Source organism: Nuphar pumila, chromosome 9 (assembly GCF_984573655.1).
Source record: "Nuphar pumila chromosome 9, dmNupPumi1.hap1.1, whole genome shotgun sequence".
Taxonomy (NCBI): domain Eukaryota; kingdom Viridiplantae; phylum Streptophyta; class Magnoliopsida; order Nymphaeales; family Nymphaeaceae; genus Nuphar; species Nuphar pumila.
In genome coordinates this window covers 122,049,207-122,066,988 of record NC_143257.1, presented here as the reverse complement: position 1 = coordinate 122,066,988, position 17,782 = coordinate 122,049,207, and the positions used below count along the sequence as shown (strand labels likewise).

Below are 17,782 nucleotides of genomic sequence, written 5' to 3'. Positions count from 1 at the left end.
GTTGCCTCCAATGGGATTTATAGATCCAGATCCAGACCCGAACTATCCCCCATATTTGGTGTCCAGGCCTAAGTTGGTGTTTGTTTCTTTTTCTTCTTTTTTTTTTTTGTTGAGGCAAAGGCTTAAGTCGGTCTTAGCTTGCAAGTCTGAAAACTTACAAAATACAACTTGGGTATAATCATGTTGTAGTATTTTATGGATTGTGACTTGGATCAGAACCGGAACTTCGAAATGGAGTTGATTGACTCTCAGTTGCTTGAGCTTGATCCAGAGATCCCATTCATTGGATCTAATTATTATTTTCGTAAAAATAGGTCTGTCCAGGATCCGCCCCATTGACAACCCGAAATTGCTTAAGATGCCAGGTGTTCTGGGCAAATAGTGACCCGAATAGGGAATTGGATTTGGTGGGTACCCGAATTGGGGATGTAAAGGCTTTTCATTAAGACTATGAATTTAACCATATTCAAGTCTCGAATTTACGATTCTATCACCAACATCGACCATGTGACAGTTATGCCCACATCCGAAATAAGAATGACATATATATCCCTCAGTTCAAAGAGAAGCGTGACTAAGGAACCCATATAGGAATTATGGACCTGATCCACTCATCTGAACGAACCCCATAGTTTGTTGGTAGTTTCTTGACCCTGTCCAGATTGAGTTCAAAATATGGGTGCAAATGGATTGGATTCATTCAGAAATCCAATATTTAATCACTGACTTGGACATAGCTATGCCACAATCCAACCCATTTTGGATCGCATTGGATCCTTGAGGCTTAAAGGATCGCAAAAAAGGAGTCCCGAGGCTGGAAATACACAAACCATGCCAAGCCCATGTTGATCCAATTCGAAGAACCTGCAAAACCCATTTGGGTTGGTCTACGTTCGGGTCCTATTAGCTTGCTATCTGATCAGACCCAAACAATTGCATCCCTAGTAGAGCGGGATTGGGACCGAGAGAGTTTGAATTGGTATCTCAACCACAGTTAAAACCAAAAGGTAGAAACAGCCAAGCTTCCCCAATGTGGATAACCCAATCCAAACCAAGATAAGCTCGAAACCCGACTCAACAGTAAGGCCATCCCTCCATCTTGGACACAAACCGAGCCATGTAAACAGTTCAAATTCAAGTCAGATGTGACCAATACCATATCCGACTAATTCAATGTTGGATAAATGGATTCAAATTCAGTTTTGGATTCAGATGGTGAAAATCTCATACAAAAACCGCTTTTTTACATATAAATGGATTTAGATATCCATCAAATTCGAATATTCATCAGATTTGGTGACAAAACAATCAAAAACCTCACATCCGGTTATAATGGGATATGGTTTTGGCTTACATGTCGGATCTGTTCAGATACCTGATAAAATCCGATCCATCGACATCTCTACTCCAAACCGGCCAACAACAAACTGGACCCAGCCAAATGCTCCAAAACCCAAAACTACAGTGACACATAAAAAGCCATTTTTAAATGACCACCAACACCCCAATGGGGGTTGGCTTAGTGGAGTGAAGACTTGCTGCTAGACTGGCGATCAAGATTCAATTCCCATAGGCCAGACCCCTAGCAGGGTCTTAGCCTTAAAGTTTTACGCAACCGGCAGGACAAACCGTAGATATGGCAGGCTGGGCCAGCGCGACAAGTGGGCCTCGTTGAGTCCCAACACGCACCAGTGGGCCCCACCGTCCAATTGGCACGCAATAAGGGCGCGTGGTGCTTCGTCTGCCATGAAGCACTCCAACCAATGGTAACTGGAAACGTGTTGCCAGAATAACCGTACGCGTGTCAAAATTTCATCTGCCACAACGCGACCACACGTCATCAGTCCCCGCCCACGTCATCTGGCCAGCTCCGACTTTAGCGCAATTACGAATAAGACCAGTCTCTCTGTATGAATAAAAGAAATATCTCACAATTAATTACTGAACGTTGCTGTTTTTTCTTTCGAGAGAAAGGGTAAACATGGAAATCCATATTTCCTCTAGGGTTTTGCCCGTTATGCTCCGTATTAGGGCGAACGCCGATGTCGACAGGCCCACGTCATCACGGTCTACGGCTTCTGATTGGTTGGCTGTCTTTGGATAAGACAAGAGAGTCTTCGCTCCTTCTTGCCCTTTTCTTTGTGCACGATTTTCCTATCATCGCCAACGTCATATATATATATTGTGTGGGCCCCCACAGGCAAAATTTAAACACCTTTATGAACCGTGTTATATGAGCGCAGTGACAAAAGTATTTAAACGGAAAATAAACGGCACCCAATGTCTCGTGAGAAATTAAACACTTTTATATTTCTTGTTTTACGTCAGCAAAATATCGTCCACAACAAATACATTTTAAAAATTCGAAAAGACTTATGTAAAAGACATAGTATGATGAATGTATAATATAAAAATGACATTTTTTTCTTCTTAAAAAATCCCACCTCTATGATTGAAAGGCTGTTTCTAAATGACTACTATAAGATCAGCGCAATTTTATAAAGGAGAATGTTAGGCAATCAGAAAATAATTGTTCTGTTCTTGTAAAATAGCCTGTTTTTTTTTTAAAAAGCCTCAAAATTTACTTATATTCAACCCATGATCAAAATTTTGATTCTAGACTTTTTTAGAATGTTTTTGCTCCTCCACAAATACAGCATGTCGTTCACGAATCAATGTTGTGAATGTCTCCAAAATGTATGAAGTGTCAACCTCCTTTTTACTAAAAAAAAAATTGTATAAACGGCGCAGGCAAGAATGTAAACCTTGTTTTACTAAAATCGCATAAGGGATACAAGCAGGAGAACGTTCGTAAATATGTTAGAACATTCACATGCGAAGGTCAAGATATTTGCAAATGTAAAAATATTTAGTTAAAAGAGATTCACACATTTTGAGAACCTTTGTCAATAATGTTTGTGAATGCCCTCCAAATGTATGAACCTTCTTTTACTAAAATAGCATAAGGAACACACGGGCTCTGAGGATACTCGCATGAAAAAGTCAAGGCATTTTCAAATGTAGGTATTTATTAAAAGAAGGTTCGCATTTTGCAAACATTAGTTGCGAAGGTCATATTATATTTGTGAATGTTCTGCTTGTACTGTTTATGCAATTTTTTTTAGTAAAAAAAAGGTTCATATATTTTAGAGACATTTGCAAACATTACTATATTTGAGAATGTTCTCCTGCTTGTCTTTCTTATAGAAGTTGGCATATTTTGGAGGCATTTGCAAACATATGTTGTAAAGGTTGTAATATATTTGTGAATGTCCTTTTGTTTGTGCTCCACGTGGAGGTTTACACAATTTGAAGACATTTGCAAATATAAGTTGCAAAGGCACTACTATATTTGTTAATGTCCTTGTATATGTGCCTTTATGATCTTTTTTTTTTCAATAAAAAGAGATTCACACATTTTGAGGACATTCACAATAATGATTTGCGAACATCATGATGTATTTATAAATAAGCAAAAATGTCCTACAAAAGTTAAGAATCCAAATTTTGAACATGGAATAGATTTCCGCAAATTGTGAGGCTTTTCTAAAAATGCATTATTTTACAAAGACATTAAGGTCATTTTCTATGATTGAAAAGTGACAAGAAGATATAATGTATGTCATATATATGAAAATGCTAAGCCTAAGAGTAAAACTAATACAAAACAAAATAAGTGAATGCCATTTAAGATAGATTGAACACGTTGCATGAAGACCTCTCGCGACTCGGTAAAAAATGTTGATATGATAAAAGTAGAAAAAAACTAAGAAAAGAAGACCACCCAAGACATGGAAAGAGGCAATTAGAAACATGAAAGATTATAAAGTGATAGAAGTTGTTGCTGTAAATAGACATGAATGAAGCAATAGGACTAGCTAAACTGACCCGGTATACTTGGAATAAGGCCATGAGACCAATGAAATGCTGAATATCATGGCAAAATCATGATCTTTTAACAATCTTAAGCTCACATTTTTTGTTATCTCGGCCACCTAGTGTTCGGCTTCGTATGTGAGTTCTGGCAGAGGCTTAAAGTTCTGCCAATTGATTCTGCAGTTAACTTTCAATAGATCATTTAAAATCAAAATTACAAGTTAATAATGTTGTTTTACTTTTCTTATAGGCAACCTGGTGATAGCCCCTTGGGTTCAAACCTGTGACCCTTTGATCATGATAGTGCATGTGACCTTGATATCCAGCTAACTTGTTTGATCCCAAGTACAAGCTAATACTATAAAAGTATTAGAACACTGCTGAAATATTGACAGATTAAAGATAATGTCTTAATGTTTTAAAATTTCCAAGAATAATGAAATTGGGAAAGCTAATACAACACTAACCTAATTGATTTTCTGATTCATAACAATGCATGATGGTGTTTATGCATTGGCACAAGAGAACAACGGCTAAACTAGAGATGGCAGTGGATCTGTGGAAAATGGCTCCCCCTGCCTCGCCCGGTTTGGATGGGGGATGGAGAACATGAAACAGAGATAGAGACAGGGATGGAGGTTAAAATCAAAACCTGTGCGAGGATGAAGGCGGAGATGGACTTATGCATTCTCCTGCCCCGCCTTGTCCCATTTGGACAGAGGATGGAGGACATAAAATGAGGATAGAGACGGGGATGAAGGTTAAAATCAAAACCCGTGCGGGGATGGAGGCGGAGATGGAGGGCAGAATTTTGAAATGGGGTGGGGGTGGACACCTTGTCCCCCGCCCTGGTCCACTGCCATCCCTAGGCTAAACATTTGTGAATATCTCTCTCTCTCTCTCTCTCTATATATATATATATATATATATATATATATATATATATATATATATATATATATATATATATATATACCTTGTCAGGTAAATTGCTTTATTAAGCTTATTTTCTGTCATGTTATACTGATATATTTTCTGCTGCGTTCACACTATGAAAAGTAGTTATTATAACTTCTTGTCCATTATCTAACCGTAAATAGTAAATAGACTGTCTTAAACGTACCCTAAGGCCCCTATTATTCTATTGCTTATGTTCGTGCACATTAACTAATTAATTTTTAGTATTTTCCAAAGGCTAGTTTTGTGGTTTGTTGGCTTTAGGGTTATAGGTCTCCATGACAGGACAGCATGTAAACCTATAATGATTTATTCACCTTGTGATAAGTCCATTATGAGGACTATCTATCGATGAATTTTCAACCAACTTGATCTATACGTGTTAAAGTTGACTCAAATATGATGTTTTATACCACCTTTATTTTAATTAATTGTGGGGCAATGATTTTCATCATCTCAAAAATAGAATCTCGTGGTATATTAGACATGATAAAACCTTTTAATATAATTATAATTAATGCTAAACACATTTGTACGGTTAGATTTACCATTTGATTAGATACAAGAGTGTGTACCACTATATGGTATCATGGTACATAATCACCATATATTTTTTCATATATGTATATATATATATATTCATTTATTTGTTTGTTGTGTTCCTTTGCAAGTTTTAACATAGTGGATCATGCGTTTTCAACACATAAAAATATAAATTTTTTGAATGGTAATATTTTGGTGCATTCTAGATCATAGATTTAAGCACTTAAAATTCCTGCTTGAATGACACAGCCAGATCTAAAACATGTTTTTGATTAAAGATATCCATAGGGAGCCACAAAGAAAAGGAACATGTTTAAAAAACGGGTATTTTTTTACTAGAAAATATGCAATAATACAAGGTAGCACATATATGTAATGTGTAGGTACAAATTGCATTCGTAGAAACCACTGTGCATACCGTCATTTTCGGTACCTTTTTCTTTTTCTTTTTCTTCTTTTTGTTTTGAAATATGTGTAGGATATTTGTTTTGAAATCATTGAATTAGGCCTTAATAATCAACGACTTAAAATTTTCTTAAATATTCAAACCTCTCAAAATCATATTTGTTCTTCGAAAAAATATGATGCAAGGGTTATTTTCAAAACAGATCATATACATTACATCTGTAGGGTTAGATTTACCAAAAGGTACGTAGTGTGTATGTACTGGCAATGCGCCACTAGTGGACCGGGCCAAAGGCCCGTTTGGGCCTGCCTGTTGGGAAAACCCCGGCCAGCCAGGCCTATTATATAATATATATTAAATATATAATATAATGTATATTATATATAATGTATATTCTTTTTATGATGAGTAACCCTCGCCAAAGCGAGGAAAACCCTGGGCGGGCCCCCACGACCACCATGCCTTATGTGACCTACATCTAAAAGCTATGGATACACCGGTGTGCCAGCAGGGTTTGATCTGGTGCCTTGATCACAGCACCCTCATAGCTGGCCACTCCCATGGTAGTGTTATATATAATGTATATTATTTATATAATATATATTATATATAATATTATGCTATATATAATGTATTATATTATATAGTATGTATATTATGCTATATATAATGTATTATATTATATATTGTGGTATATAATATATATACTGAGAAATGAACATACATGGCCCTCTTTTCTCGTTCTGCCCTGTTAGGCCCCATAGTTTGAAGTGTTTTATGATAGATTTGAACCATTAGATGTGTTTAGCATGCTCAATTTAGTGGGAATCAATTCTTGGATCATGTTTTTTTGATGAAAAATATATTTTATGAGCCTAGAAAAATTGATGCCTTCATAGCCATTGATTTTGGATCACAGGAAAAACCTGTATACATGTCAGATTCTCGTAATCCAAAAGTCTGTCCCACTAAACAAGACTTATAAATCACATCTATGATGCTAGATGTGAGCAAAAATATAGAAAACTATGATTTTTTAAGGAGCCTAACAGGGCAGAACATGAGCATTACTCATATATATATATATATATATATATATATATATATATATATATATATATATATATACACACACGGGTTAAGCCGGGCCAAAAGCCTGGTTTGGGCCGAGCTTTGGCCTAATTTATAAGCCCAAAGCCTGGGCCGTGAAGGGCTGGGCAGGGCTGCCCGGCCTGATGCTCACCCTTAGGTACACCTCTCTCTCTCTCTCTCTCATAGTTGGAAGCTTCTTCTGATAGTTGGTAGAATCCTGTGGGACTTAAAAATCTTATGAAAATCCCATTGCCTAAGACCATTGTGGTTTTAAAAGAAATTGATTGTTTTCCTTCAGGCAATTATGGGATTTAAAACCTGTAAACCTAGATGGGGTTGGTATGCATTCATTGGCTCACCAGACTCAAAGTCAAGAGCAGGAGATTAGGTGCAAGGGCCCAAGGGCTTGGTTAAGTCAGAGTCAAGATGCAATTGCTAACCTGTTAGCGTGGAAATGAAGGCTACAATTTCATCATAGTTTGAACTAAATCAGGTTGTATTTGAAAAAAAGGAAACCTTGGCAAGAAATAAACACATCAGCATATGACTATTGCCAAACATATGCTGAATCACAAAGATACCAACTCTCATTTTCTTTTATTTTAAACCTTTAGGCCCCCTCACCCACAATAGTTTAATGGTTTAAGGGAGAGTTTAGGTCCACCAACTGGTTGTTAGAGGATTTTAACACCTTAACTAGACTTCAACCACAAGGGTAGTAGCAACTAACAAGCCAACCGCCAACCCTTAACCAAACACAAGAAAACTCAAGGACATTGATGGCCCTTGACTTTGCCAATTGACAAAATGACCCTCGAAAAAACCATAGAATCCAACTCCCCCTCTTGGATTTGGAAACTCATGGCTCAATGCAATGATCCAACATAGCCATGTTAATCTAGTGCTCATAACTAGCATTGCATTTGATTGCCTGGGATCTTAGATATGATATGAAAATTAAAATCTTTTTAGTATTTTTTGCTTACATGGGATCTCAGTTCCTCGAATCTAAGGCAAAAAAAGTACCTTTAAATTTATGAATCTCTAGCTTGAGGGGCGGTTGCAGGGACAAAGATTCGTGAATTTCATGTTCATGTTTTTCTCTCTTATCAAATATCTAAGATTCATATCCAGTTTAAAACAATAGGATCTAAGATATTAGGATATCTCACATTTGTATCTGACATCTAAGGCAATCAAACAAACCGTATGGGTAAGAGTGTCAACGGGTCGGGTTTGGTTCGGACCCAGGTGGTACCAGACTTAGACCCAGTTTTCAGGTATGGTATCCAGTCCGGACCCAGGTATAATCAGGTCCACTATAAGAAAAACCATACCCGAACCCGTTAAAAACTACATGAACCAGACCCGGACCATACCTGGTAAAACTATATTTTTTTATCATTTTTACATTGAAAATTTGTGGGTTTTAATCAGAACTCGGGTCGGGTCCAGGTCTGGTATAAAATTTTACAAACTATACTTGGGTCCATGTATTAATCGGACCTTCGGGTCCGGGTCTTAATCGGGTCTTATTATTTATCACCATACCCGAACCCTATAAGGTTTGGTTGGGGTTGGGGTCGGGTCCGGGTAAACCAGGCCCATTGACACCCCCTACCTATAGGACTTGGGAACACAGCTAAGTGCCTTTTTTTCATGCCAAGTCAAGATATTAGATGACAAATACTAGAAGCTCCAAGATTTTCAAGATTTGTGATTTTGTGCTTTACCAGTACAAAATCCGATTTTGCGATATCATCCCAATGTTTAGTCAAATCCACTAAACATTCACAACCCTTCAAGACCTTAGCACTCTCGTAATCTCACTACTAGTGTAGGAAATTAAAAAAAAAATCAAGGAAAAAACTTGAGTTTAATAGCATCCAACCTTGTCATTATGACATTCATAATGGGGTTGAACTTAAAAGTAGGGGTGGCAATCGTGTCGGGTTGGCGGGTCGACCGGACGGGTTGGCGGGTCAGCATACATCAACCCGAACCCGACCCATTTATTAAACTGGTCGGCTGTGGCAAACACGAACCCGACCCGTTTAATAAACGGGTAACCCGACACGACCCGCCAACCCATTTAATAAATGGATTGGGTCGGGTAAACGGGTTCTCAGGTTCGCGGGTCAGGTTGACGGGTCGGGTTGATGGGTTGACGGGTCGGGTTGGTGGGTCGACGGGTCGGGTTGGCGGGTTGCCGGGTCGGGTTGGCATGCCCCCAACCCGAACCCGACCTGTTTAATAAACGGGTTACGCAGGTCGACCCGTTTATTAAATGGGTTGGCTTAAACCCAACCCGAACCCCCCTAAGAGGCGGGTTGGCGGGTCGTGTCAGAAATTGCCACCCCTACTTAAAAGAGCTCTTCTAACCCTATTTGGAGCTCTTGCTATCCATCAAGCCTTGGGCCCTACAACTGACAGAAGCCAAGCCAGTGAAGACTTAAGACCCATAATGGTCACTTAAGAATTGAGGGTTGTGACTGTCCTAAACAGAGTAAAGGGCCTTTTTGAAGGCTACCCTTTAAGAAAATTGAGTTCAATTGGTACTTGTTGAGGGGAGGAGCGTAGGGTGTCCTTTGGGGAATTCCTACGATAGGGAGGCCTCGTCTTTAAATTGGTGATTTTTTATATATTATTAAAAGAAAATTTGTTGCTTTAGGGCGAAGTTAGGGATGGCAGTGGACGGGGAAATGGGTTTCGATCCACCTCGCTCCATGAGGACATGAAACAGGAATTGAGTCGGGGATGAATGTTAAAATCAAAACCCGTGCGAAGATGGACTTATGCTTTTTCTTGCCCCATTCATCCTCTATTTTTGTTAATAAACTCATCAAAATACCTTTGGACTGAAGAGAACTTTTTCCTTTTTAAATTGTAGAAGAAAGATATGAGACCGGAATGGAGGTTAAAATCAAAACCCGTGCGTAGAAGAAGGCAGAATTTTGAGACGGGGCGGTGGTGAAGACCCGGTCCACTGCCATTTGAAGTCTCACCTGTGAAGTGTGAATGATTTGATCATTAAAAAAAATAAGTGGAAAAAGGGGGCAAAAAAATGAGGAGAAAAATAATGTATTTAAATGATTTGCGTGTCTTTGTATCTCCCCGATGATTGCTCTGTTTCTTTGCGAGTTCTTTAATCGGATTTTTTAAAAATTTTGATGGTCTCGGGATCGGGTTGTCTCCGTTTAGGGGGTCGTCTCTCTTGCGGATTCTCTGCAAATTTCTCTCTTTTCTGCCACCCATTAGACCCACACAACGCACAAAGACAGAGCCAGAGAGAGGTATGTATTTTTTACTTTCCTTTCTGGGCGTTTCTTTATCCATTGCCTGAGCACCAACTTGATAAAATTTTGTTTTCTTTGTATGGTGATTCTTTTTTTGGTGTGAAATAGATTGAGGAGTATTTGGGGTTTTGAAAGATCGGATTTTTATCATGTTTTTTGTCCTTCTTTTTGGATTATTTGTTGATTTTGCGAATGCCCACTTGGTATGTTTGGTGTCAGTTGTTTAATGGAGAATTTGAAATGGTGGATATTGTTGTTGTTGTTTTTAAATGTTTTTTTTTTTTGGGTTTCTCTCTGAGTTCTCTATGGATTTTATGAATACCAACTTGATATTTGTGGTGGTTATCCATGTTTGGTTATAGCTGTTTATTGGAGGATTTGAAATGTTTGGCGTTCTTGTTGGGTTTTAGGTGCTGTGGTGTCTGTCTTTAGAAGGGATTTTTTTTTGGGTTTGTGTTCAAATGGAGAAAAGTTTGGTTATTTGAAACTGCTTTGGCTGGTTGGTTTTTGTTTATTTCGTTCCTTTCTGTGAGAACTTGGTACAAAAGATGTGTTCTTTTTGATACCTTTTGTCACTGTGATTTAGGAAGCATCTTATATGATGATTTTATGGGTTTCTTTATGGTTGCATGTTGTGTCCTATTATTGCCTTAAGCGTTGTTAGACTACTAACTTATTAGACCATCTTTCTTTCTCGTCTTTGTTAAGAAGCTAAATTTTGTTTTTGGTCTCCATGGTGCTGGATTTCTTTGGCCTTTTTGGTAGTCTCCTATCACTCATGGTGCATGAAACTGTTGTTTGCTATTCCTAACGGATAAGCTTATTCATTTTATGAACAGTGTTCTGCTACCTTGGAAACTACCTTTCTAAAGGCTTTGAATATCAGTCGTCGTTTGAAAGCACAGATTTTGGTGAGTGGTACGGAAAATGTTACAGTGGCTGCAGTTTGATTTTGCTGAAAGGAAGAGGTGTTGGAAGACTTCTGTTCTCTGAAGTTTGAATTTTAAGACTGCTGGAAATCCTTGTTCGAATTGGTGGTGGTTTTCTAGCTACCTCGGTCTGGAAGTTCACTCCTTGCCTACAGGTATGGTGGTGCATTTGATTGCTCTCGGTTGATCTCCTGGTTTGCTGAATGGTGTTAAACTTGTACGCTGACGTGTCCGTGGTGCTATTATTTGCAGAATAAAAAGAATGGGAAAAAAGAAGAATAAACACCTTTGATACCGTTTTGATCATTCTTCTAAGCTATTGTTTATGCTAGGAATATGCAACTCGTAACTTTTGTGCATTGGTGTTTGATGCATATGCTTCTTGATGCATCTCATGGTGTTTTCTTGACAAAAACATGACTCTGTGCTAAGCATTGGTTTTTATATCTCAAGTCTGATGAATTATTTCTTGTATATGGCCTTTTGCAGCCAATGCTTTTCTTCCCAAGGAAACACCCTGTATTTGGTGATTTAAATGGAACTTTAATTGGGACAGTGTTATCAATGCAAATTCATGTAATTGTTCTAGGCCACTACTGCTCTTGTTTTACGACTATGCTTGTTCAAAATTGAATCTTCCAAGCAGGATTCATGAAGCATATCATGGATACATACTACTCTGGTTCTAGTAGCCAACGAGAAGTTGTGCCTACTTTATATCTGAAGGATACTAGTCATTCTTTGTATCCAGAATCAACACTTCCTGGTAACATGACGTTTATGAACTATTCGACGGCCAACAGATATTCAGAAAGCTTGGCAGGTCATCCTCAGTCTCCACAAAATTGTGTTGAGCTTCCTGTTGCTGGTGCTATGGTATTACAAGATTCACCTGCCGAGGTTTCACGGCCAACTGCATCTCATCCAGGCATCCTCTCAAATTTAATTGCATCCCGCCTTGGGAACAATGTTTTTAATGCTTGGAGAGATGGTAAAAATGAGATGTTAATGCAACAAAGAGTTACCCTTACTGGTATGCAAGGTATTGAAGGACAAGTAAACAATAGCGATGATTTGGTACGCAATGTTGTTAGCACGACTCCTGATGTCAGCATGCGGATGCAATTGGGCATTTTGCAAGGTGGACAGAATTTGCAATTGCAGCAGTCAGATGTCTCAGCTGTGCAAGGGCAAGGACTATCTTTGAGCCTTGGAACACAAATCCCATCAGCTATTTCAGTGTCTTCTCTTCAGTATCGACATGAAAACCCTGATGTTTCATTTATGGGTTCAGAACATTCAAATTTAGAGCGCGATCACCACAAGGATGATAGCTCCAGTGGTATGCAATCAAGTAGCGATAAGTATCTGTCTGCCTTTGCTGGAGCCGATCACATAATAAAAGGGCATGTCTTGAACAACTTTCAATCTCCACCTGTGATGAAACAAATGCACATGAACCCCTCCCCATATGGATTGTCAAACCTTGCAAACACTATTCCAAATTCCAAGTATCTGAATGCAGCACAGCAGTTGCTAGATGAAGTTGTGAATGTTCGGAAGACATTGAAGCCTGAAATTAACAAGAACCCGAGCTTTCAGAATTCCACAGAAGTAACTGGTTCCAAGAAGATGGATGCGGGAAAAAATGCCTCTGAAAACCCATCCTCTGGAGGGGTTGTTCAGGAATCAACTGTGAATCCCTCCAGTGAGCTCTCTGCAGCTGAAAGGCAGGAGCTGCAGACAAAGCTGACACAACTTTTATCTATGCTGGATGAGGTGCATCTCTTTCTCTCATGTATATGTGACACCATATCTTGATCTTTAACTTGATATAATCATATTAACATGTTTTAGCTTACCTTCTACAGTTATGAGATATGTGTATCTCAAGTAGGAGTTTTCTTTCCTTTTCTCATGTCATTGGTTATGGCATTTTGTAACATCTTTCGTAGAAGAATGGCATATTGCTTGTTCTCTGTGCTAATCTACTGAGCTTCACATTTCTTTTCCCCTTGTATGGTGTCTTAACATAGTATATAGTGTATAATATATTACATAAAACAGAAACCACACCATCTATATGTGTTCATGCTTTCTTTGTTTCCTTGCTAATGTTGTTGCTCACATGCATGTTCAATTGTAAATTATTCACCAGTTTTGTGAGACGTGATTGTTGGTTTGACTTTTAAAGCAAATTTATTGAAATGGTATCCCTTCAGAGCACAATTTCAAAAGCCAAGACCCTACCTACCATTAGAGGCCATGCACCTTAAAATGCAGCAATGGAACTTAAGATCAAGCTTCTCTTCAAACGATATGCTGATGTGTTGCACATGTCTGTTAGACACATGCACATAAGGGCATCTGATCATTCAATCTGGAGTGACATACTCCACCTCCCACAATTAGTTTTTCAACTTGAACTGTACATTTTTCTCATAGTGATTCACTGATCAACATGTGCTTGTAATTACCAGTTGTCTAGGACCTTCTCGTTCTTTTCTATATTTTTTAACCCGATCTTTTTTTTAAAATTTTAATATATAAAATATTCATGAAATTTAACCTCTTGGGAAACAATTTTATGTTTAAAATTAACTTCACATATTATTTTTTGCTGTCTTTTTCATTTCCCTCTCATCAGTTTGCTTTTTCTATTTTCGAAGCATGAGATTGCTCACTGAAGAATGCAAGCTCCATGCCTAGTTTCAGTCAACCTAGAGTTTATGCATCTAGTTGGACGTGCAAGTTCCATGCTCCAAAATTTCTTGCTAAAGCATGGCATGGGTCTGAGCATTCTATGTAGCATGTGTTTTGCCACATTAGTCATGGAAATATTTGTTCATATAAAAAAGCACGTACCTAATGAGTATACAGCAAGCAGAATAGCTCATATAACATACTGTTCTTGGGTTTGGATTTCCATTGTAATGTGTTAAGCAATATGTTTGTGGATGTAATGCTTGAAGATGACAAGCCCACCAACCTGTCCTACATGCTATGCACTCAAAGTTACATACCGATATCGTTTTGGTTGAGTGACCCAACACCCCTGAATTTATGTTTAGTTGTCAAATTGTGGATGAATATATATCTAAGTAGTATGGAAAAAGCCATGGCATCTCATGGAGGGTCTTGGATTCAGATTACCCAGGAGTTAGCTACAACCTCAGTTTGACAAAAAGAAACTACATGTAACTAGTTTTAGGCATTGAGTTGTATCATGAAGGTGTATGTACATTTATTTCAATTTTCAAGATGAGGATGGTAGTGAAACTTTTCCCATCAGCAGTTCCTGGATTTTAACTTTCCGAATAGATATATTAAAGGAATGGCCAGGTTTGTGGATATGATGGCATACATGCTGCATTTTGTTATAATTCTTTCCTTTAATAATGTTTGATGCTAGTTTTGATGTCCAGAACATAACAAGCTATGTATGGAGTCTGGACGTTTACAGAAAGCTACCTGTACCACAAACTCATATTAGGATGTCTAGAACATAACAAGCTATGTATGGAGTCTGGACGTTTACAGAAAGCTACCTGTACCACAAACTCACATTGGGATCAGGTAGAAGACATGAGGAATTATTTTCAGATTTAAAGTAGCTGTCATCTTTGAGTATTGTATTAAGCTAGAGGCCAGAAGAACACACCTCCTTTTTTTGCTCCAAAAGAAAATAAGAACATCTTCTTTAAGCTGGATCAGGGTCATCACTCATCCTTCTTATGTCCTATTGTCCTCTGCTCAGTTCTTTTTTATTCTCTGGAGTCTGATGCAGCTCTTCTGCTGGATGGTTTAAACTCTCATCTTTCAGAAGGCCAATAAGCATCTTTTTGTTACATATGCAAAACAACAAGTAACACCAGCTTCATTTGGGCATGGAAACCCCTCTGCCTGTGATCTGTTTTCAACCAGTTTGATGTATATGACACTTATTATCGTGGCTCTTGTGGTCTATGTGTGTTGCAGGTGTTCGTTTCATAAAATTCTGAAACTTAGAAATTCTTCTATCAAGCTAGCACATGTTCCCATCTCTTATAGGCCATTGTTCATATTTATATAGAAACATAATGTTAAAACCTGTTTAAAGGTTAAGGAAAAAAATGGCAGTTTTTAGCACTTTGAGAGCATTCATGTTAATGTTCTCTAGCAAATATTTTAAGTCTAAATGGCTCTTTTATTAACCTCTCACTTCTTTAGGTGCCAAGATTGGTAGAGACTTGAATAGTAATATTATCATTGATCCATAGGTTCTATATCTTACATATCAGTCTGCATTGAAGATTATATTACTTCTAAGCTTGGACCATAATTTTGTGGTACAGGTTGACAGAAGATACAAACAATATTACCATCAAATGCAGATAGTTGTTTCATCCTTCGATGTAATTGCTGGATGTGGTGCTGCTAAGACATACACTGCACTTGCCCTTCAAACTATTTCCAGGCACTTCCGTTGTTTGCGAGATTCAATCAGTGGCCAAATACGGGCAGCTAGAAGAAGTCTTGGTGAACAAGACCCATCAAATGGCAACAGTGATGGCATTTCTCGTCTTCGTTTTGTGGATCAGCAGCTTAGGCAACAGAGGGCTCTGCAGCATCTTGGAATGATTCAGCAGCATGCTTGGCGGCCACAGAGAGGCTTACCGGAAAGTTCTGTTTCAATTCTTCGTGCTTGGCTGTTTGAACACTTCCTTCATCCGTAAGACATTTCATGGTCACTGTTTCTTTTTCTTTGTTCATATATGTGATCATTTTTTTGGCCTAACATTGTAATATTTCATTGCCAGATATCCAAAAGACTCCGATAAACAGATGCTGGCACGACAGACAGGCTTGAGTAGAAGCCAGGTACCATCATAAGGGCTCTCTCTCTCTCTCACACACACACATACTAAATGTGATTTCTGTTTAGGTCTCCAACTGGTTTATAAATGCACGTGTTCGTCTTTGGAAGCCAATGGTTGAGGAAATGTATAAAGAGGAAATTGGTGAGACCGAGCTGGATTCAAATTCTTCATCTGAAAATGCAGCTGGAGAAGGTGATTCAAAACGAGATTCACAGGAAAAAGAACTGCAGGGTGACAGACGGGTCGCTACAGACAAAAACCATGCCAGCCAACAGAGTGGAACAAAGTCAGATCTTGTAACAAATACGGAAATGGCAGGTACAACTGAATTCAATAGAGGTTCACATGTTGAAGACAGAAACAACCATGGAAACACAAAATTCGGGGACCAGCGGTCCAGCACCGATGAATGCAATCTTCTCCAAGATGTTCTCTTGCATTCTGATGCTAATGAGAGGTTCATTTCATATCAAATGGCAGGTTTAGGGAGGTTTGGGAACGATACCAATGCTGCCAAGGCACATGCAAACGGTGGTGTTTCACTCACTTTGGGTTTGCATCATAGTGAACAGCAAAATTTTATGTCAATTAGTGGGGAGGATGTGTATAATCCATCTTCTATTAGCACAAGCACTTCAAACTATGAGTCGATGGATCTGGGGAACAGAAGACAAACGTTTGGTCCCTCCCATATGTTGCATGATTTTGTGGCTTGAATGAAGCTTGTTAACCGTTTAATATGTTATTAATGGCAATTAAAGCTGTTTCTCAGCATTCTTGTTCCATGTCTAATGGGGCCCCAGTATGAAGCAGTGTAATATATAAGAGGTTAGAGGTTGTATTGTTACACACTGTAAAGTAGTTTGCACATTCCTGTAAAATTGTGATGCTGGGTACATGTGAAGAGAAAAAGGAAAATTGCTTCTGCATTGTAGTGGAATGTTGTTGTATGGAGAATGTTGTGTAGTTGAATTAGAGATCCACGTTGTGTCAGAGAAAGGAAGCATCATATGGACTTTGTAAATTGCAGTATGTGGTTGACTTAACCTTGTTCTGTTGCAATACCAAGTTAAAAAGCAGAGCTCTCTCTCTCTCTCTCTCAGCCCATGCAGACTTGGAACCCGAGACCCCTCAGTTATGATAATGCGACCTGATCATCCAACTCTCTCGTTCGACCCCAGCCAATGCCATGATCTGTAAGAAAGAAAATTGTGCATCTTCCAATGATCAAACTTCAAATCTTCTTTTGGTTGGCTTCTTATTTGAGTTCAAGGCACTGCATACAGTCATAACCAAGAGGTCCCCGGTTCCAATCTTATGGGGCCTAAACCTCCTCAGCTTGCCTCGGTCCACGTGCAGTTGCACCCCTGAAAACAAAAGTGATGCATGGTATGTGCCAGTGGGCCCCACAAAACGTGGTAAGGGTTTGTTAATGTTTGTGGGGCCCACAAACTGAATCCAATTCGGTTAGCAATTTTAGCTTGAATCAAGCTATTCTCTCGTGGAGACATTTTGTGGAGTCCAGTGTCTCAAGGGCAGTCGCTTGTGATGAGAGAACCATAGTGTGTCGATCATTGAGAGTGAAAGGTTCAAATAATGGAGTTTCAGTCCATGATGCTACTTGCAAATGCATCCATACAAGAGAGAGAGAGAGAGAGAGAGAGAGAGAGAGACCTCCCACTAAGTTCTCTTGTTGGTTTGCACGAACGGTTTGTACTTTGTACATCCAACCGATTCATAAGCAGCCTTTAATGACCATAGGGACCAATCATTAAACCAATAATTGTAATCTTGGTCTTAGCCGTACACTGAACATTAGCTACC

At 38.7% G+C, this 17,782-nt stretch overlaps 1 protein-coding gene across 2 annotated transcripts; it reads left to right on the top strand.

Annotated features, from left to right (window-relative positions):
* The first annotated feature begins 9,988 nt into the window (after window positions 1-9,988).
* LOC149829175 (BEL1-like homeodomain protein 7) lies at window positions 9,989-16,887 on the top strand. 2 transcript variants are annotated; one of them, XM_090017939.1, is made up of 7 exons: window positions 9,989-10,167; window positions 11,010-11,254; window positions 11,589-12,878; window positions 15,434-15,810; window positions 15,899-15,959; window positions 16,024-16,276; window positions 16,439-16,887. In XM_090017939.1, the coding sequence occupies exons 3-7, from the start codon at window positions 11,751-11,753 to the stop codon at window positions 16,672-16,674; spliced, it is 2,055 nt and encodes a 684-aa protein (XP_089874065.1). In that variant the 5' UTR covers window positions 9,989-10,167; window positions 11,010-11,254; window positions 11,589-11,750; the 3' UTR covers window positions 16,675-16,887. The 2 variants fall into 2 exon arrangements, with proteins under 2 accessions (XP_089874065.1, XP_089874064.1); XM_090017938.1 differs by having other exon boundaries at window positions 16,024-16,887.
* Window positions 16,888-17,782: the final 895 nt, after the last annotated feature.